Consider the following 22,212-nt stretch of genomic DNA (forward strand, 5'->3'; position numbering starts at 1 on the left):
GGTATAAGGCTACTGCTGCTGCTGCCACCACCTCCTCTGATTTTGGGAATGACTCCTAAGTCCCCTTATGAATTTAGATAATTTTTTTTGTCCAAAACTATTCTACAAATTCATGTAAAATTTGCAAATAGCATTGGTTAAACTGAAACGGCATTTTTCACTGAATAAACTATTTGTCCAAAACATTTCATCCAGCTCTGCTCTGCACAGCTGTGAAAGGGTGTGCTGGAGTTAAGGGGGAGTAAGTAAGATTAAAACATTGTTCACCCATTCCTCCCTGTAGGATCAGGCATAACTGAGAACTACATTTTTGGAGCAAGCTATTTTTGTGGGATGGAGCACATTTCTGTATTATAAAATGAGTCCAACCTTTCTTGGTCGTCTGATAACTCAAAAATAGCTTATTTTTACACCATCAAACCAGTTGCACCTCGAGGAGGACATGTTCCTTGGAATACTATGAATAATTCTTGGTTAGAATATTAAAACCTAGAACTGTATAAACTCCTATTCCTTTATAGACACATGAACTTTCATTATGTGAGCTCAGCATCTCCTAAAATTGTCATCCAACAGTCTCACCCATGCTTACAGGACACACTGCTAGTCTTTGCATTCCTCCTAACTTTCACAGATCCTCCACAAGGAAAGGATATAGTCCCATCCCAGTACTGGAAAAATGGAGGGGAGGCTAAAGGGAGTCTAGTAGCCTGTACCTGAAGGCTGGAAGGCATGAGAGTTGTGAGGATAGGTAGAGTTACAAGGGGGATTTCAGGCCTTGTCTAGATTGAGAAATTACATTGTATTAGAACAGGTGTTAATTAACATGATGTTAAACACTCAGTGTAGACAAAGACAGTCCTTTTTAACATTATCTCCATGACCAGATGACATGATAAACACAAAAGTTTGTTTATAATAAATTAACCGTCATTAACACATGTTCTAACATGATACAATTCTCCCGTGTAAATGAGGCCTCAGTGAAACGTGGAGCAAAACTAAGAAGCACGGTGGTAAGGTTGACAGTGGAAGCTTAATAGCTAACTTCTTGCCCTTAATACTGTGATTAATTTGTCTTTTCCATGGAGAATAAAATGAGTTGTGCATTAACATTTTAAGGGAAACTCAACTCTCGGCGTATGGGGAATGGTGATTATGCTGCACCCTCCTTATAACAACACCCCAAGGAAACAAGCATGTTGAGCATTGCAAAAAGATTGTATTATTGGGTTTAATCCACTTCTCATTGAAGTAAATAGTAAGACACCCATTGACTTTAATGGGAGTTAGGTCAGATCCACAGTGAGAATAATGTGAATGGGAATTTAACAAAGGTGAGTACCAAGGTGCAGTAGCCTTATTGAAGAGAGCGTGTTAAAACAGAATACCCATACAGAAAGTGAAGTGCAATGTAGTATTACACATTTTATTCTTAGAACCATTTTTCACAGTACTAAACTTTAGATATCTTTGACTTGCAGGTAAAATGCCAAGTAAGAATTCATAGAGCTGAGTGAGGTAACACCTCTTTAAAAGTGTGATATCAACGTGACAGGTGTAAATTATTTTTCATACACTACACTGGGTCCAGGGAGTGAGATTTTCCAAAAGCATTTTGGGACAGCCAGATTATTTTTATAATGCCTGGGCTACCTCAGTTTTATGCACAATTTGTTAATTTCTGACCTGCTGAAAGCACTTCTACAATAACATAGTATCAATGATACTGTTTTTGACATAGTTAGTTCATTTTATCTGGCAGTTTACAAAGTAACCAGGTAACACATTGTGCTAACTTAATTGAAGGAAGCCAAGAAGAAAGCTACGACTTTTAAATCCAAAAAGTCCTAACTTTAAAGGAAGTGTATCATAATCATCATCTATTTTGTTATAATATTGCAAGAATCTTTGACTCTTCTCTCAAACTTTCCAAGCTAAGTTTTATTTTAAATAAACAGGCAGTTTATTGGAGAATCATTACGACAAAAAGAATGCGATTATTAAGTTGGGTTTCACTGCTCCCTTGGCTGTATTGATGAAAAGCTTCAGGACAAAAATTGGAAGTCTAGATTTGTCCTACTAGAGGGATCTGCAGGATTATTTATTTGTCTTTCTCCTTTGATAGTGTAGCTCAAATCCAACCTTGATCGGAGTGACTAGGAATTATTCTTATTAGACAGTTTACTAAATTTTAAGAAGAATGCAATTTTAGGGCATTCCCAGCTGTCCAAAGCCAAATTCAAGTACGGGAAAGTAATTTCTGAAGACCAGAATATCCATTTACTCCATCTAGACGAGCTCTAGGGAGAACAATGGTTGGAGGAGCATTAGGATCAAATACCAGCACCTGCCTGTTATGTCTTTGATCAAGCAGATACCAGACTCTAATAAGACAACTAAATTTTCTCTCTTTACAAATAACAAAATTAGACTTTTTTACATCCCTGTATTTTTAAGTCCTATTGTGCCTTGTTATTGCAAGCATCTGAAATCAGTGAGGAGCACTGAAATGAGATGAGTGCAGACGTACTGCAATACCAAGGCATAAGAAGGTAAATTACATTTGGATGTATATGTCATGTCCTTATCACTTATTAAATGTATGTTTATTGTTGCTGCTTCATTTCCTTTGGGTTTCTCCTTAATGGTTTTATAAAAAACAATAGAATATTTGCTTTGAGAACTGATTAATAATGTATGTGCCGATAGTCCACAGCTGCTTCCAAAAGCCAATTACTGTTATGAACTGTTGCATAAATACATATTTAGGAGGTTTGAAAATATATAATATGTATTGGATCATGTAAATAAATATCCAATATGGGAGCTTTGAAATGGGATTATTGACATGATGAAGTGTAATGACTCCAAAGGAGTTGTTCTGTAGTAGAGAGACCCTGCAGGAGCTGTGCACTTAAATCCACTTATTAAAAATTCTTACAAATGTTTTGATTAAAAACAAAATGACTCAGTTGTTTCAAAAAAACCAAAGAAACCTGTTTGTGAGTGATTGCAAAGTCCAATAGTATCTCAATGTGCTAAAATTATTATCTGTGGATGTTATAAAATTATTCAGGTTAGTAAAGAGGATTATGTGAAACTTCAGAAGGATTTAAAACTAAGTGATTGGGTAACACATTGGCAGTTGAAAATGAGTGCAGAAAGTCACCTGGTAATGCACAATGGAAGGAACAACATGAATTATTGTTACACGTTGATGGATTCTAAATTAACTGTAACCACTCAGGAACAAGACCTAGAAGCCCTTGTAGATGGCTCAGTGAAATCATCTGCTAAATGCACAGCTATATTTAAAAAGTGAACAAGATGTTACACCGTATTAAAAAGGGGACAGAGAATAATACTGAAAATGTAATGCCACTATACAAATCTGCAGTATATCTTCATCTTGAAGACAGTTTGGTCACTCGCATCTCAAAAAGGATGCAGCAGAAATAGAGAAGGTCAACAAAAATAATTAGAAGCTTAGTAAGAGTTCCATATAAGGTAAAATTTGAAAGATTTTCTGCTCAGTTGTAAGTGGCATCTCTACAGAGCAAAATATGAATCAGAATTCTCTTGTTTCATTGGAACTGAGGATTAATTTGCATACAGTCTTCTTGACAAGGGCTATATAGTCCTTTCATAATTCATCTAGTAAGGTGGAAACTGTCTCATTTTTATTTTATATTTTGGGTCACACAACAATTTTAGCCATGGGCAGCCAGTGACCCGGCTGTTGGGGAAGGCTAGCTCCCGGCCCCTTCCCTTATGCCCAAGGCCTCACCCCTCCCCTTCTGCTCCCCCTCCTTTTCTGCTCCCCTCCACCCAGAGCACCCTCACCGTGGCCCCTGGCCCCAGCCCCGGCATACCGGACGGCCAACCCAGAGTACCGGGTGGCACGGCTGCAGTGCCCCCAGCTCTGATGCGCTGGGCAGCACGGTCTGAGTGCTGGGCGGGCAGCATGGCCCCAGCACCAGTCGCCCTGAGTCCCTTCAAGAGATAGGCCAGCCAGGGCAGAGCGCTGGGAACTGCAGGAGGGGGCCTGGCCTGGGGGTGGAGCATGGGCGGGGTCACACTAGGCTGTTTGGGGAGGCACAGCCTCCCCCTACCTATGATACCTGCCTCTCATGATTGTAGCCCAGATTAGCAGAGAAAATTTGTTTCCTTGAGATCAGAATTCTCTTCTTGTATCAGAACTGATGCCTAGACCCACTCATAGCTCAGGCAACCAAAGAAGTTAGTTGAAAATATGTTGACGCCAGTCTCCAGTTATTGATTTGAAACAATATTTACCCAGAGGACCACTGACATCATTAAAATTTCGAATTTATTGATATCCTTAAAAAAATAACCCATAACTAACTCTCAAGGCTGCAACATGTGCCCATGGCCAGGTGACGGAACCACCTTTCAGACACTGTTACACTCATCACACCTCCTCCACTCCCTCTACTTGTTTCTTATATCAGCTTGTTGCATTTTGTCTCAATTTAGGCCCTGAGCCAGTAAAACACTATGCATATATTTAACTTCAATCATTTGATTAGTGCTACTGAGGTCAGTGAGACTACTCATATGAGTAAAGTTAATAACATGCATAAGTGTTTGAGGCCTCAGACTGTAAAACTGTTAGGTCACAGACTGTCTCTCACGGTGTTTTTGCTCAACACTCAGCGCAATGGGATCTCAGTCTCACTGGGGATCTGGGTGCAGCTGTAATAAATAATCACACTGGGCAAATTTTGGCACATGTGAACTCATACACTCCTGTTCTGATGAAAAAGCCTATATCACAACAAATTTGATTCCTGAATCTGCGCAAAATGGGTTTGGCACCTTTGAACACACAATGATGCATATAAATTTCACATAAGCATCCCAATTCCAGAAGGCAAGGGGCTCCCTGCTATGTAGCAATGAGTCTCAGTTGGCCTGACCAGCTCAGTGCATCCCAGCTCACTGTTGTTATAATCTGTATCTAAAAGGTGTCATGTAAGGTGTCATATGAGAACGGGTAAGTGCTGGTCATCATTATTATTGTGCTGTGTGTGTATAAGGGTGATATATGAAAAATTCTAAATATGTGCTGGAAATATGTTCTTAAAATGTGTTTGCAGGTAGAGCTTAACTCACCCCGCCTTAAATGAAGAAATGTGGTCCTGCCTCTTGAATGTGTCTCCAATGTAAATTGAGCAAAGAGAAACAAAAGAAGTACATATACATAAAAGGTAAACAAGGCCATCAAACCAGAGAGTGGGGGAGATGGCCGCTTAACTACCACGGTGACAGGAGGAGACTGCAAAAATTAATATGACATCAGCTCCCTGGTGGACACGGCAAGCGGAGCCCCCAGGAGGGCTTCCTGACTTTGAAAACAAGGATAAACTTTGAGGATATAAGCAGAATGAGAAAGCCATTTGGGCATCTTTCACTGGATGAGACAAAGAAAGCGAGCTCTGAGCTCTGTGCTGGATCCTGGCTAAGAACTGGCCAGCCATGCTGGAAGAACAACTGTGGTGAGAAAACTACTTTGAACAAAAGGCTTGAGTTTATTAAGGCAGGTTTGAGTCCTAGGAGCATATTTTTACTTTGTTTAACAATTTCTAAATTCCTTCTACTTGGTAACACTTAAATATCTGGTTTTTGAGAAAAAAACGTAATCTTGTTTTATTCCACAACCATCTCAATGTTTCAAACTCAAGAGCAACATTCTCAGCCAACTGCCAGGCTTGTGCTGAGTACGGTCTAGATAGCAGCAAACTTGCTAAGGTTTTGTGCATGCTACAGTGAGAGGGGCTGAGCACTGCAGAGGAGCTGATTATTCTATAGTTAGCTTCATCAAACTGAGAGACACTTTCAACAATTCTTACACATAGCCCTGGTCTACACTAGGAGTTGAGGTCGAATTTAGCAGCATTAAATTGATTTAACCCTGCACCCGTCCACACGACGAAGCCCTTTTTTTGACTTAAAGGGCTCTTAAAATCTATTTCCTTATTCCACCCCCGACAAGGGGATTAGCGCTGAAATCGGCCTTACTGGGTCAAATTTGGGGTATTGTGGACGCAATTCAATGGTATTGGCCTCCGGGAGCTATCCCAGAGTGCTCCATTTTGACCGCTCTGGACAGTACTCTCAACTCAGATTCACTGAACAGGTAGACAGGAAAAGGCCCGCAAAATTTTGAATTTCAATTTCCTGTTTGGCCAGTGTGGCAAGCTGCAGGTGAGTGCAGAGCTCATCAGCAGAGGTGACCATGATGGAGTCCCAGAATCGCAAAAGAGCTCCATCATGGACCCAACGGGAGGTACGGGATCTGATCGCTGTATGGGGAGAGGAATCCGTGCTATCAGAACTACGTTCTGGTTTTCAAAATGCCAAAACATTTGTCCAAATCTCCCAGGGCATGAAGAACAGAGGCCATAACAAGGACCTGAAGCAATGCCGCGTGAAACTTAAGGAGCCGAGGCAAACCTACCAGAAAACCAGAGAGGCAAACGGCCGCTCTGGGTCAGAGCCCCAAACATACCGCTTCTATGATGAGCTGCATGCCATTTACCCCAGCCGTGCTGTTTGACTCCTTCAATGGAGATGGAGGCAACATGGAATCAGGTTTTGGGGATGAGGAAGATGATGAAGTTGTAGATAGCTCACAGAAAGCAAGCAGAGAAACCGGTTTTCCCGACAGCCAGGAACTGTTTCTCACCCTGGACCTGGAACCAGTACCCCCTGAACCCACCCAAGGCTGCCTCCTGGACCCACCAGGTGGAGAAGGGACCTCTGGTGAGTGTACCTTTTAAAATAGTATACATGGTTTAAAAGCAAGCATGTTTAATGATTAATTTACCCTGGCATTTGCGGCTCTCCTGGATGTACTCCCAAAGCCTTTGCAAAAGGTTTCTGGGGAGGGCAGCCTTATTCCATCCACCATGGTAGGACACTTTACCACACCAGGCCAGTAGCACGTACTCGGGAATCATTGTAGAACAAAGCATTGCGTGTATGTTTGCTGGCATTCAAACTACATCCGTTCTTTATCTCTCTGTGTTATCCTCAGGAGAGTGATATCATTCATGGTCACCTAGTTGAAATAGGGTGCTTTTCTTAAGGGGACATTCAGAGGTGCCCTTTCCTGCTGGGCTGTTTGCCTGTGGCTCAACAGAAATGTTCCCTGCTGTTAGCTATGGGGAGTGGGGAGGGGTGAAGGGCTAGCCATGTGGTGGGGGAGGCAAAATGCGACCTTGGAACGAAAGCACGTGTTATGTATGTAATGTTAACAGCAATGTTTACCTTGAAAGAGTATACCCATTGTTCTATAAAATGTGTCTTTTTAAATACCACTGTCCCTTTTTTTTTCTCCATCAGCTGCATGTGTTTCAAGGATCACAGGATCTTCTCCTTCCCAGAGGCTAGTGAAGATTAGAAGGCGAAAAAAACCGCACTTGTGATGAAATGTTCTCTGAGCTCATGCTGTCCTCCCACATTGAATGCGTGGAGGCAGACAATGTCAGAGTTCAGGAAAGAACAAAATGACCGGGAGGAGAGGTGGCGGGCTGAGGCGAGTAAGTGGCGGGCTGAAGAGAGGGCTGAAGCTGAAAGGTGGCGGCAGTGTGATGAGAGGAAGCAGGATTCAATGCTGAGGCTGCTGGAGGATCAAACTAAGATGCTCCAGGGTATGGTTGAGCTGCAGGAAAGGCAGCTGGAGCACAGACTGCCAATACAGCCCCTGTGTAACCAACCATCCTCCTCCCCAAGTTCCATTGCCTCCTCACCAAGACGCCCAAGAACGCGGTGGGGGGCCTCCGGCCACCCAGCTACTCCAACCCAGAGGATTTCCCAAGCAACAGAAGGCTGGCATTCAATAAGTTTTAAAGTTTTAAACTTTTAAAGTGCTGTGTGGCCCTGTCCTTCCCTCCTCCACCACTCCTCCTGGTGTTTCTCTCCTCCACCACCCCTCCCGGGTTACCTTGTAGTTATCCCCCTATTTGTGTGACGAATTAATAAAGAATGCATGAATGTGAAGCAACAATGCCTTTATTGCCTCTGCAAGCGGTAATCGAAGGGAGGAGGGGAGGGTGGTTAGCTTACAAGGAAGTAGAGTGAAACAAGGGGCAGGGCGTTTCATCAAGGAGAAACAAACAGAATTTCACACCGTAGCCTGGCCAGTCATGAAACTGGTTTTCAAAGTTTCTCTGATGCGCACCGCACCCTTCTGTGCTCTTCTAACCGCCCTGGTATCTGGCTGTGCGTAACCATTGGCCCGGCAATTTGCCTCAACTTCCCACCCCGCCATAAACGTTTTCCCCTTACTCTCACAGATATTGTGGAGTGCACAGCAAGCAGTAATAACAGTGGGAATATTGGTTTCGCTGAGGTCTAACCGAGTCAGTAAACTGCGCCCGCGTGCTTTTAAACATCCAAATACACATTCTACCACCATTCTGCATTTGCTTAGCCTGAAGTTGAACAGCTCCTGACTACTGTCTAGGCTGCCAGTGTATGGCTTCATGAGCCATGACATTAAGGGGTAGGCTGGGTCCCCAAGGATAACTATAGGCATTTCAACATCCCCAACGGTTATTTTCTGGTCTGGGAATAAAGTCCCTTCCTGCAGCTTTTGAAACAGACCAGAGTTCCTGAAGTTGCGCACGTCATGTACCTTTCCCGGCCATCCCACGTTGATGTTGGTGGAATGTCCCTTGTGATCCACCAGTGCTTGCAGCACTATTGAAAAGTACCCCTTGCGGTTTATGTACTCGCCAGCTTGGTGCTCCGTGCCAAGATACGAATATGGGTCTATCGCCCCACCACAGTTAGGGAATCCCATTGCAGCAAAGCCATCCACTATGACTTGCACATTTCCCAGGGTCACTACCCTTGATATCAGCAGATCTTTGATGGCGTTGGCTACTTGCATCACAACAGCTCCCACAGTAGATTTGCCCACTCCAAATTGATACCCAACTGGCTGGTAGCTGTCTGGCATTGTAAGCTTCCACAGGGCTATGGCCACTCGCTTCTCAACTGTGAGGGCTGCTCTCATCTTGGTACTCATGTGCTTCAGGGCAGGGGAAAGCAAGTCACAAAGTTCCATGAAAGTGCCCTTATGCATGCGAAAGTTTTGCAGCCACTGGGAATCGTTCCAAACCTGCAACACTATGCGGTCCCACCAGTCTGTGCTTGTTTCGCGGGCCCAGAATTGGCATTCCACTGCATGAACCTGCCCCATTAGCACCATGATGCCCGCTTTGCCAGAGCCCGGGCTTTGAGAGAAGTCTGTGTCCATGTCCTCATCACTCTCGTCACTGCGCTGATGTCGCCTACTCGCCTAGTTTCGCTTTGCTAGGTTCTGGTGCTGCATATACTGCTGGATAATGTGCGTGGTGTTTAATGTGTTCCTAACTGCCAAAGTGATCTGAGCCGGCTCCATGCTTGCCGTGGTATGGCGTCTGCACAGAAAAAAGTCGCGGTACAATCGTCTTCCATTGCTCTGACGGAGGGAAGGGCGACTGATGACATGGCTTAAAGGGTTGTCTTACAGGGAATTAAAATCAACAAAGGGGGTGGCTTTACATCAAAGAGAAACAAAAACAACTGTCACACAGAATGGCCCCCTCAAGGATTGAACTCAAAATGCTGGGTTTAGCAGGCCAATGCTCAACCCACTAAGCTATCCCTCCCTCTGGTATTTCAGGCAGGACTTCATGGAGGGAGGGAAGGAGGGAGCAAATGAATACAAAACAAATCTGGTCTATTTCTTGATTTGATCCACTCCATCTATCTTTTACATCTTTGGCTGGCAGCAGACGGTGCAGAAGGACTGCAAGCCATCCACATCTCCTGGCTGCTCACCATGAGATGGTACAATAGGACTGCCTGCAGGACTAAAGAGAATGACCTGGTCGAGTCACTCCTAATTTAGTCCCTGCACCCATATCTGCCCAGGCGCTCCTGACTAACCTTAATGAGGTGGCCAGGAGCACCTCAGACATGAGGAGCATGTTTTTCAGGCCTATTGTACCGTCTGCTGCCACAAGGCAATGGGTTGCTGCTGCTGTGTAGCAACACAGTATCGCATCTGCCAGCACCCAGGAGACATACGGTGACAGTGAGCTGAGCGGGCTCCATGCTTGCAGTGGTATGGCATCTGCACAGGTAACTCAGGAAAAAAGGCGTGAAATGATTGTCTGCTGTTGCTTTCACAGAAGGAAGGAGGAAGGGAGGGAGGACCTGATGACATGTACCCAGAATCACCTGCGACAATGTTTTTTGCCCCATTAGGCATTGGGATCTCAACCCAGAATTCCAATGGTCAGCGGAGACTGTGGGATAGCTATCCACAGTGCAAAACTCTGGAAGTTGACACTAGCCTCGGTACTGTGGAAGCACTCTGCCGAGTTAATGCACTTAATGCACTTAGAGCATTTTGTGTGGGGACACATACAATCGACTATATAAAAATGATTTCTAAAAAACCGACTTCTATAAATTCGACCTAATTTTGCAGTGTAGACATACCCATAGAGCATATAGCTGAATAATACACTTTCCCCCCAAGATGATTTGGCAAAAGATATTATAGACAGAAAGCTCTTCTAAGCTTGGAAACAAAGAATTCGCTAAGAGCAGGCTGACCTCAAGAAGCTAAAGAGGGAAAGAGTAAGTGAAATAGGTAAAAAGAAAAAGGTATCTTACATGATAGTCATAAGAGGTTGAGAAAAGAATCACCAACAGTACTGTATTTTTCAGGTATATGGATATACTGGCTGATATAGAAACAAACTGAGTTGGGAACAAGGAAAATGGGATTAAAAGTTAAAAAAACAGTTAAATAAAAAGAAAACTGATACCTTAAATTAGCGATCAGATGGACGGAATACTACATGATGAAATAGAAAACTTAGCTCACTGAAGTCTGGCAAAATTTTTGTGAATTCTTAGAAGACAGTTAAACTGCAGCTGAAACAGGCTTTCCACATAAAACAGTATTTTATCCTTGCTTTTAAAATGAAAAATCAAGAACATGATCTTACTTACTTGATATAGCAATGGAGACTGCCCCATGCACAGCGCATGAAGAAGACATTTAGGAAGCAAAAGTCACACTATTATTGTATCTTGACTGGAAAGCTAACAAACAATTAATCAAACAAACAAAACATTCTTCTTAGATTTTGCTTTATTAATCCGTATTTTATATCATGTAGCTATGAAGAGAGCACATAAGGAGCACTTTGCCAGGCTAACAAAGCTAGATATTACTTTAAAGTAAGGATCCCAAATATGCTTTTAAATGTATATTTAATAAAATAAAATAAAATTGAGTATCACATAAACATTATGACAGACGAAAAGCTGCTACGCATTAATCTATGGTTGCTGACATATAATAGAGTGTGATATAATAGTGTGTAATAGTATGAATATTGTAAATATCCTAGTTAGTGAAGTAAAGCTACTTATAACTATGATGGGTTATTAGAATTTTCTGAATGAATGTACTGATCTAAGCTAGTAAGGGACTGCGGGAAGAGCAAACAGGAAAGCCACACAATAATAGAGCTAGGTAGAAAATGGTTTTCCTGTCCCGTGACGGTTTTTGAGATTTCAAAAATCTCAGTTTAAAACAAAACCAAAACAAAAACAACCAACCAACCAAAAAAATAAAATAAAATCAAGTTGTTGGTCCCTTTGTAATCTGCTGGCTACACAGTACATCAGTTGTCGCACAGCTTTGGCTGCGATACAAGGCTTTTTTGTTTTGTGAGGTTTTTGTTTTGGAAAGTGAACTTAATTATGATTTTAAAATTTAAAAAATCCTTTACTCAGTACATGCTAATTTAGATTCTTCAACTAAATAGGCTGCTTTTACTTCCTCCTCTGGATATCTGGCCAAGACAGGCTAGGTGTTTTATGTACAAATATCTAACGGGAAAAAAAACTGCAAATGAAATAAACAAAGAACTTGTGGCAGGCAGTATTTAGAAATAAAATGCACGTGTACCCGGGGGAGAAAGTTGGAACTGACTGAGCACCAGCTATTTCAAAGTTCTGTTAGACTTCTCAGAGCTTTTTGTCCAAGGGCAAATCTGTCCATAAAGAAACAGATACTTGAGTAATTTAGGAACATTTTAATTCTTAGGATTTTTAGTTTGATTTTCAGTTAGTGAGGAGTCACAGCTGGAGAACATGCTAAGAGTGAGGCAGAGCCAGTAAAGAGCTGGATAAAAAGTAGCTAAATAAGGCCTTCATGGAAGTTGAGACTGAATTTTAAGATAGATTGAAAAAAGACGTCAGCTCTGGTTAGGCTGTAACTATGCCTCTATAGTGAGAGCTAAATACTTGCAGAATGGAGCCTATGATGTTTAAACATATTATAATTATCTAGTTGAATCTGAATGAAATGAAGAGTTAGGGAGCTTAATTTTACATGAAACCCCATGGAGGTCACATTTGAGCGGTCCTGAAAGAGTTGTTATATCCTATCAGTTCTCTGATTATTTCAGATTCATTTGGTTTCACTGAAAGAAAAAAAAAGAAGAAGGAAGAACCCCGCTCCCGACCAATAGCAGCTCTCCTGTCCACTATAGACTTTGATGACCAATGCTGACCAGCACAGGGACCAAATGTTTTTGATAATATTGTCACGGCCAGATGTCAGTGGAGAATGCATTTATAAGGGACTGAGTCCTCTGGGGTATGTCTACACTACAAGTGCTACAGTGCCACAGCTGTAAGCGCTGCAGCTACACTGCAGTAGCGTAGACACTTACTACAGCAATGTTGATTTAAATCCACCCCAGAAGCAGTTACTAGGTCGATGGAAGAATTCTTCTGTTGACCTAGCAGTGTCTACACCAGGACTTAATTATGTCTGTGATTTTGTCACATCCCTGAACAACGTAGCAAGGTTGACTTAAGTTTTAGGTGTAGCCAGACGATGTAAGAATGTGCTGTCATCACCCATTAAGTGAGAGAGAGGTGATCAGATAAAATTCTGTACCAAGTTAAAAGGAAGGCTCTCCTCAGGAAACTGACTACAAGTAAAACCTGTGATAACTGAGGCCATGGATATCTATACTCAGTCTATAGTAAATCTGTTTATTTTGGGTCTCTAAGAAGAGGAGTTTGTAGCAAGTGACTGGATAGGAACTCTCCTTTTTCTTTTTCCTTTTCTTGGTCCTACTACCTCATGTAACTTAATTTGGTATATCCCCAGGTCACAAGCAGTTAAGAAAGTCTTTGCTGCAATGTACAATCATGGTGTGTGTCTATGAGTGAGCGAGTGGCAGGCCCACTTAGAGGATAAGAACATAAGAGCTGCCATACTGGGTCAGACCATGGTCCTTCTTGCTGGTATCCTTTCTCCTTCAGTGACCCATACAAGAACTTCCGGGGAGTGTACAGAACAGGATAATTACTGAGTGATCCAGCCCTGTCTTCCACTCCTGGCTTCTGGTAGTCAGAGATTTAGAGATGCCCCAAGTACAGTGTCCCTGACTATCTTAGCCACTGATGGACCTATCCTCCATAAACTTATCCTGTTTTTTCTTGAACTCAGATATACTTTTGGACATCACAATATCCCATACCAATGAGTTCCAACAAGGTAGTTGTGCACTGTGTGAAAAAGTACTTCTTGTTTGTATTAAACCTGCTGCCTATTAATTTCATCTGGTGATCCCTGGTTTTTGTATTGGGTGAAAGGGTAAATAACACTTCTCTATTCACTTTTTCTATACCACTCATGATTTTATAGACTTCTATCATATCCTCACTTAGTCATCTCTTTTCCAAGCTGAAAAGTCCTAGTCTTTTTAATCTCTCTTCATATGGAAGCTGTTCCATACTCCTAATCATTTTTATTGCCCTTCTCTGAACCTTTTCCAGTTCCATTATATCCTTTTTAAGATGGGGTGACCAGAACTGCACATAGTATTCTAGGCATGGGCACACCATGGATTTATATAGTAGCATTATGATATTTTCTGCCTTATTTTATATCCCATTCCTAATAGTTCCTAGCATACTGTTAGCCTTTTTGACCGCTGCTGTGCAATGATTGGAAGTTTTCAGAGAACTATCCATGGTGATGGTGACTCCAAGATCTCTTTCTTGGGTGGTAACAAGCTAATTTAGAACTCATCATGTATATGTATAGTTGTGATTGTTTTTTCCAATGTGCATTACTTGGCACTTAACGTTGAATTTCATCTGGCATTTTGTTGTCCAGTCATCCAGTTTTGTGAGATCCCTCTGTATTCTTTGCAGTATGTTTTGGACTTAACTATCTTGAATAACTTTTTATTGTCTGCAAACTTTGCCACTTCACTGTTCACTCCCTTTTCCAGATCACTTACGAATAAGTTGAACAGCACAGGCTCCAGTACAGATCCTTGGGGGATCTCACTGTTCACCTCTCTCCATTGTGAAAACTTACCATTTACTACTACCCTTTGTGTCCTACCTTTCAACTAGTTACTGATCCAGGAGGGGACCTTCCTTTTTATCCCATGGCTACATGTCTTTCTTAAGAGCCTTTGGTGAGGGACCTTGTCAAAGGCTTTCTGAAAATCCATGGACACTATATCAACTGAGTACCCTTATCCATGTGCTTGTGGACTCCCTCAAAGAATTCTAATAGATTGGAGAGGCATGATTTCCCTTTACAAAAACTGTGTTGAGTCTTCCTCCAACAAATTATGTTTACCTATATGTCTGATAATTCTGATCTTTACTATAGTTTCAATCAATTTCCCCAGCACGAAGGTAACACTCACCATCCTGTAAATGCCAGGATTCACTCTGGAAAACTTTTTAAAATCCGTAGTCCATTAGCTACCTTCTAGTTATCTGGTAAGGAGGCTGATTTCATCAAATAGGTTACATACTAAAGTAGTAGTTCTGCAATTTCATTTTTGAGTTCCTTCAGCATTCTTGAGTGAATATCATCTGGTCCTGGTGACTCATTACTGTTTAACTTATCAATATGTTCCAAAACCTCCTCTATTGACACTTCAGTTTGGGATAGTATCTCAGATTTGTCGCCCCAAAATAGCTCTGATGTGAGTATCTCCCTAACATCCTCTGCAGTGAAGACTGATGCAAAGAATTTGGTCAGCTTCTTTGCAATGGCCTTGTCTTCCTTGAGAGCTTTGTCATCTAGTGGCCCCACTGCCTTTTAGGCAGGTTTCCTGCTTCTGATGTACTTAAAAATACAGTTAGTTTTTACCTCTTTAGCAAGTTGCTTCTCAAATTCTTTCTTGGCCTGCCTTATGATACTTTTACAATTTATTTGCCAGAGGTTTTGCTCCTTCCTATTTTCCTCATTAGCTGCCTATTACTGACAGTAAAAGTGTGAATTAATAGAGGCCAGTATTTCTGGAGTAGGTGGAACAGGTTTCCAGTCCTGGACTATTAAGTGCATGTAGATTTTATTGTAACTGTGTCTGATGTCTGCAGCAAATATATCTGTTACACCACCTTGAGGGAGATGTACCCGAGACTCCTTTCCCCTCCTTCTGTAATCATCTAACAGACCTACTATCTGTTGTTACGGGGTGGGAATTACCACCATCCATCATGTAAGATGGTGGTAAGAAATGGTTAAATTCCTTTATAGAACCAGATAGCTGAGCCAATAGGGGTCTCCACCCCAACCCCAGCCACATCACCGCCCAAAACAAAGATACATGCAAGGCACATGTGGGAAGAGGGGTTTTGGTGTCTATTATTTTGTGAAAGACTATATCTGTGAAAGCGAAGATAAAGGTACAGAGAAGTTTAGAGAGAAGGCATCAAGGAAACACCTGACACAGCTTGAATAAAAACTAGGAATGTGGCCCTGAGAAAAGCCTAGAGAAAGAGCACTTTTTGAGCCGAGTGCAGGCTGAAAGGGTTTGGAGCTGTGAGCAAGAAAACCTCTCTCCTGTTGTTCAGTTCCTCCTGTGTTCACAGAAACAGGACTTGTTTATTTACAAAGAATGTACATAAGTTTGCATCAAAATTACCTAACTCCATCATCAATTTCTCCTCCTAACTGGAAGAACCTGCAAAACCCCTGAATTTCTGGCTAACTGCATGGGTCAAAAAGGATCTTCTTTTTTCTAGCTAGGCTGACTATTGCATTACTGCCTATCTGTGAATCAGCCTGAGGCAAGGGCAAAGGAGATTACATGGATGCCCTAGGATGGAATTAAACTACCAGTTGAGGTTGTGAACCCCATAAAAGGTATGGTTAAAGTGGTAATAAAGGACAAAATGTGACCTTGAAGATCCTGGAAAGACAAAATAAAAAGCAGAATAACCCAGAATTCCTAAAATACAGGAGAAAGAATGGAAACATGCAGCAGTCTTTTAAATCCTTCTGCAATGTCCAGTATAGGGCTGCAGGTGCTCCCCTCTCTGGACTTTAAAGAGGTACCTGGAAAGGAGTAGCAAATGACTAAAGATCTGTTTCTTTAGATTATAGTTTTAGGGCCATATTGTCCAACCCACATTCTCTCCTCAGTCCTCTGGGATCATCTACAATCATCTTTCATTCTCTTACTCATACCCTACCCCACCCAAATTTTTTCTAAACCACCAAAACTTCCTTTCAAGTACAAACAGAATGGATATTCTTCTTATGTGGGTTGATACTTAGAATTATTTTAAAACAGGAAACATTTTAACATAGCTTTTCTCATTCTTAAGAAAAAATCAATTTATTGAAAAGATCTCTCTCACTTCCAGGCATCCATTACAGGCTAATAATGGCACCTACGTACTGCAGCTGCAAACCTCCCAATGTACTGGAAATGAACTATTACTGTATGATGAAACAACACACATTTTATGTAAATCCCTCAGCTGCGACTGGGTGCAAATTAGATGGATAAATCGTGCACACAGAAAAATGAGCTTTCACATTCATAACACTGTAGTTTGGAAGTTGTTTCTTACTAGTCATTGGTTTAGAAGAGAACTGTACAATCACAAAAAGAAAAGGAGTACTTGTGGCACCTTAGAGACTAACAAATTTATTAGAGCATAAGCTTTCGTGAGCTACAGCTCACTTCATCGGATGCATTTGGTGGAAATGCATTTCCACCAAATGCATCCGATGAAGTGAGCTGTAGCTCACAAAAGCTTATGCTCTAATAAATTTGTTAGTCTCTAAGGTGCCACAAGTACTCCTTTTCTTTTTGCGAATACAGACTAACACGGCTGCTACTCTGAAACCTGTACTATCACAATTGTTCAAGATGTTTTGAAGTTTATGATGCGTTGCCAACATATATCCAATAATGCTTACACTTGATATTTTAAATGGTATAAATTAAGCAGCATATTTTTGATAAAAGGACCGAAAAAGCCTTTTGACGATGAAAACCCGTTGAAAAAGTGGCCTTGTAGAGGGAAAGGGATCAGAGACAAGGAACTCAAGCAACTGCAAGAGAGAGATAACACATACAAAAGGGAAAAAATTAGGAAAGACTATAGAATTAACAGAACATGGGAAAAATGGTAGGTGGAATATGGCTTCTAGCAACTTGAATGTAGAACTGAGTGGTGCTTGCATGAGGCAATAGAATGGATACAGTCATGGTTATCTTTGCACATCAAACAGCAAGAGTTTCTTTTTTTCTTTCTTTCTCTTTTTTCTTTTTTTTTTAAGCAACCATAAATAATTTAAAAGATTTGAAAAAATCATCACCCTCTTATCTTCTGGTTTCTGTTACAAAGCCTGAACCCCGTTAGGAGGAAGGGCAGGAAAGTGAGACGGACATGCCCCTCCCCCACTTTTTGCTATCCTGTTTAAGCAAAGTGGCTGAAGGAGTAATTCATTACCACCTCTCGTCCCCTCCAATTTTTAAAATATGCTCACACCACCACAAGGAGGATGACTTTATGCAGGTTTTGTTATGCAAGAGGATCCTCTCAACTCATCTGCAAGTAGAGGGCCAAATCCTCAGCTTGTATAATTCAGCATAGTTCCACTGAGTGCATTGATTTACAACAGGTGAGGGCTGGTGTTAAATTATTAGGAATTATTGTGATTGATATGAGTGAATGTGATGAACATGATTTTGGTATGGCTTGATATGTCTGAATTTGCTAGAGGATTCTGGGAGCAGGGTTCTCTTAGCATCAGACACTCGGTATGGAAATTTACTGAGAGTGATCAGAGGCTCTATCTGTGTGTGTGTTTCAACATGGAACTTTGGAACATATCAGCTGATGGCCCGCTCACCAAGTAAAGAAAATGCAAAAACACGCAATCAATGAGCTTGGCACAGGCTGACCAGGGTCAAAATGATCCTTTTGGATGGCACCACACTAAGAGCTCAAGTGAACAACTGATGAGAGGGTAAATATCAACTGCTCTTTGGTCTCTGTTTTGCAGTTCCTTTTAAAATATTAATTAGGAAAAAACAAGTAATGAAATGTCCACAGGGCATATTTTGAGGACATGTGACTCCTTTGAGAGCTGAGAGTATAAATGTTAAGAATATCATATGTACAATTCTTAGTTCCCCAATTAATATCTGAAGAGTTCTGTGATGCTGTAAGACAGAGGGTCTCAGGGTAGCTAACACCCTACTTTGAGGGAATTTTGTAGGACTTTTGAACCAGAGGGCCTCGGGGTAACCAAGACCCTGCTTTGCGGGACATTTGAGAGAAAAAAAGAGAAGAGAAGAAAAAGAAGTCTCCATCTAGGACTGGTAGTTATAGCTGCTTTGTTTGCCAATCAGGATACTGTGTAAGCCCAACATAGTCACATACAACATAGGGGGTTTATGCTTGGGGAACAGAGGCTTATTAGGTAGGTTTCAGAGTAGCAGCCGTGTTAGTCTGTATTCACAAAAAGAAAAGGAGTACTTGTGGCACCTGAGAGACTAACACATTTATTTGAGCTTAAGCTTTCGTGAGCTACAGCTCACTTCATTGGATGTAGCTCATGAAAGCTTATGCTCGAATAAATGTGTTAGTCTCTCAGGTGCCACAAGTACTCCTTTTCTTTTTTTATTAGGGAGACATACTATATAACCTTTTATTGACTGTGTAATTCTTTCTCCAATAAACTGCTGTGCATTGAGCAAATTGAATCTGAATTTTCACTGGTACCAGTAACCATCTGCCCAGCTATGGGCCAATAAAGATCCATTTCAACAAGGGCCAGAATATGTTGCTCCTGCACAGCCTAGCTGTAGCTGAATTCCTGGGAACAGAAAGAGTAGCAGATATGACCTCTTTGTTCTCCCTGTGTTTTTGGGTCAGTGGATCTGCATGTCTCTCCTTACACTATTGACTCTCCTGCTCCCTGGAAGAGCATGGTTCTATGATATGTGGGGATATGCCAGTTTCCCAGTCTGATCTACATATGCAGAAGAAACATAGCATCTCCAGTGCATTTCATGCCTAGCAAGGATTTGGAGCAAGGATTTGACCCTTAGTGTAATATATATTGTGTCAAGTGGTGCCTTTCTTTTGCCCGCTCCTGAATTCCCTCTTTGTTACTCACCAGTACTGCTCTGGATGGTCCTCACTGTGGTGGCTGTGCGTGGGGGAGACGAGGACCTCAGCGACACGCATTCATCATCTTGGGAACAGCCCTTCTCAATTGCTCTCACATAGCTGTGGCTCCTCATGCGGAAGCAGCCTGGCACTGGCAGATCCAGGGCCTCGACGGCCTGAGACTCTAGTTCGCTGAACACTGACTCACAGACCGATTCAAACTGACCATTTACTTCCATCTCACTCACCTACAGGCCAAGAACAGGTAGTTTCCTGTAATTATATCCCATTAGATCAATCTATCCTATAATAACATTTACAAACAAAGATGGAACAATACTTAAAATTTCCATTAAAAGTTCCCTTTGAACAGTAAATGATTTACATCTTAAATCTTTTTTTTTATCGCAGTAACAATTCTCTAAGTAAAATATAAGATGTGCATATTCAGAGTGAAGAAAACAGATCTGTGGACAATGAGGGCTCAGTCCCAATCTCATGTAACTAACCCAATTTGGATCAACAGCAGGGATTAAATCTGGGACATCTAGGATTAAGAGTCTGAGCCTCTCCAGTTTGAATGAAAGGACTAACTCCCTTGGCTGGCAGCTATAACAGACTATTTAACCCTTTTTGAGAACCAGCTCCCAGAGAGAAACAAAGAGCCAGACTCTCCTAGCTTGAATGACAGTCAAAACTACATGGCCTTGCTGTGTATCTTACAAATGCTGCAACCATTTGCCTGTGCTTATATGGCAATGGGCACCCACATTTCTAAACTCAGGATTGAGCCTTGAGATTGGTATTAAAATTATAATAATCACTACAGGAAAAATGCACATCTGAAACAATCATGTATACCATAATTTCACTATTTCTCAGGCATTCCAAAGGCACAGAGATGAAGGGAAGAGGTGGATGGTCTAGGAAGGTATGAAAGATGTTATACTGGGATGAATTATAAGAAAAAATAGGCTGAGATTCAGGCCATATTTCTAAAAAGTTAAATCTTTTAGACTGTGGAATAACTTGCTACGGGAAATAGTGGAAAGAGATTGATTGCTTTAAAAACCACTGGATATTATGTTATAAAGAACAATCCTACATTGGCAGGGGATAAACTAGATTATCAGACAGGTGTCTCCCAGAGCTCACTTCTAGGATTTCTTTTACACTTCCTATTTTTATTGGCAAGAAAGCCTACACTCTTCAGAGCATAGATAGCTTCAACCGTCTCACAAATCAATCGGTCTAAACTGGAGTCAAATAGTTTTATCCCACTCTTACAATTTCGGTTTGCTTGTTTCTGCTGGTTTCCTTCAGAATTCAGTTTCTACAGCACCTGCTTATACTTTGTGCTAGTGCTATAGACCCCTACTGCGTATAATAAGCAGATGACTCCTTCGAATGTCCAAATTCAGCAATCCCTGCCTGAGCAGTGTAGACTTCATCTTGGACCGAAGTCACTCCTCTAGCCCATTTATCCTGCATAAAAGTCCATGGGTGAAATCCTGGCCAGACTGAAGTCAGTGGCAAAAACTAGTGAATTAATGGGGCCAGAATTTCTTAAGTCCAACCAGTGACACTTTTAGATTGCCTTGATATTTATATTACATGAACACAGAGACAGCATTATTTTATTTATTTATTATTTTTTATTATTATTATTTTATTTTATTTAAAATGAAAATTGATTTAAGTCCAAAAAGGAAATCTTCACTGAAAATGTACTATCCAGTTAAATTGGCCTTTACTTTTGCAGGCATAAATTGGAGGTTCAAAATTGTGACAGCGTTATCTACAGCATGAGTTATTACCAGTGATTTAGAGCATACAACACCAAATGAAAAGCAGTGCCCTTCACTAGTTGGCAAAAAATACCCAACATGGGAGAATACCCTTGCAGAATAACATATCTGACTATGATGTTTTAATGTGCATATTCATTCAAGTTTTCCCAAAGAAAATTACCTTCTATTTGAGCACCATTTTAGGGCCCAACTTTGTGAAGTACTGAGTATCCTTCGCTCCCACAGTTTTTAAGCAAAGTTGAGGGCACTCAACACATCCCTGACCTGCATCCTATTTTGCATGCATGGCAGCTAGACAGATGTGACAGCATGATGACTCCATATGCATATTTTATACAGGAGCAGGATATTCTAGTATCAACATTCACAATTTAAAATGTCCCAAAGTACACAATATTCAACTGACAGACTGTAGCTGGCACAGAAGAGGGTGTTATGATTTTTCAGGAAAATAATGCACATCTTCATAATTAATATGTGAACCAAACACATATGTACCGTGTACATCGCAAAGTCAAAGCTCTATCAGAATTAAAAATAATGTGTAAAACGAGTAATAAACCTTTTCAAAATATTGGATTAATATCAAAACAACAATTGTGGAATATAAAATACCAGTAACCCTTATTCTTTTCCTACCTCAAACATTTTATGGTCCTCACTCCTTAAAGGAAAACTCATTTTCACTAGGACTCCAAGTCCTACATTTTTAGAAGTGACTCGTTATTTTGTATGCTAAACCTAAAACTTCTTAGAGGGAGTGCTGAGCACCTGTCCACTAAAAATCAGGCCCCTTTAAGACATTTCATGTTGTGCAACCAAAATCACCAAACAATTTTCAAAATATAGACTATGACATTTTCAAATCTTATTCCTTCACAAAAATGTACATGAA

At 41.2% G+C, this 22,212-nt stretch overlaps 1 protein-coding gene across 2 annotated transcripts in view; it reads right to left on the reverse strand.

The window, feature by feature from the left end:
• The window catches only part of DLGAP1 (DLG associated protein 1), a 640,732-nt gene that overhangs the window by 138,326 nt on the left and 480,194 nt on the right, over nucleotides 1-22,212 (reverse strand). For both annotated transcript variants that reach the window (XM_038393158.2, XM_038393157.2), the window contains one exon: nucleotides 19,514-19,754. In XM_038393158.2, the coding sequence (XP_038249086.1) occupies nucleotides 19,514-19,754 (241 nt within the window). The remainder of the gene's footprint in view (nucleotides 1-19,513; nucleotides 19,755-22,212) is intronic.

This window comes from Dermochelys coriacea, chromosome 2, assembly GCF_009764565.3.
Source record: "Dermochelys coriacea isolate rDerCor1 chromosome 2, rDerCor1.pri.v4, whole genome shotgun sequence".
Classification (NCBI taxonomy): domain Eukaryota; kingdom Metazoa; phylum Chordata; order Testudines; family Dermochelyidae; genus Dermochelys; species Dermochelys coriacea.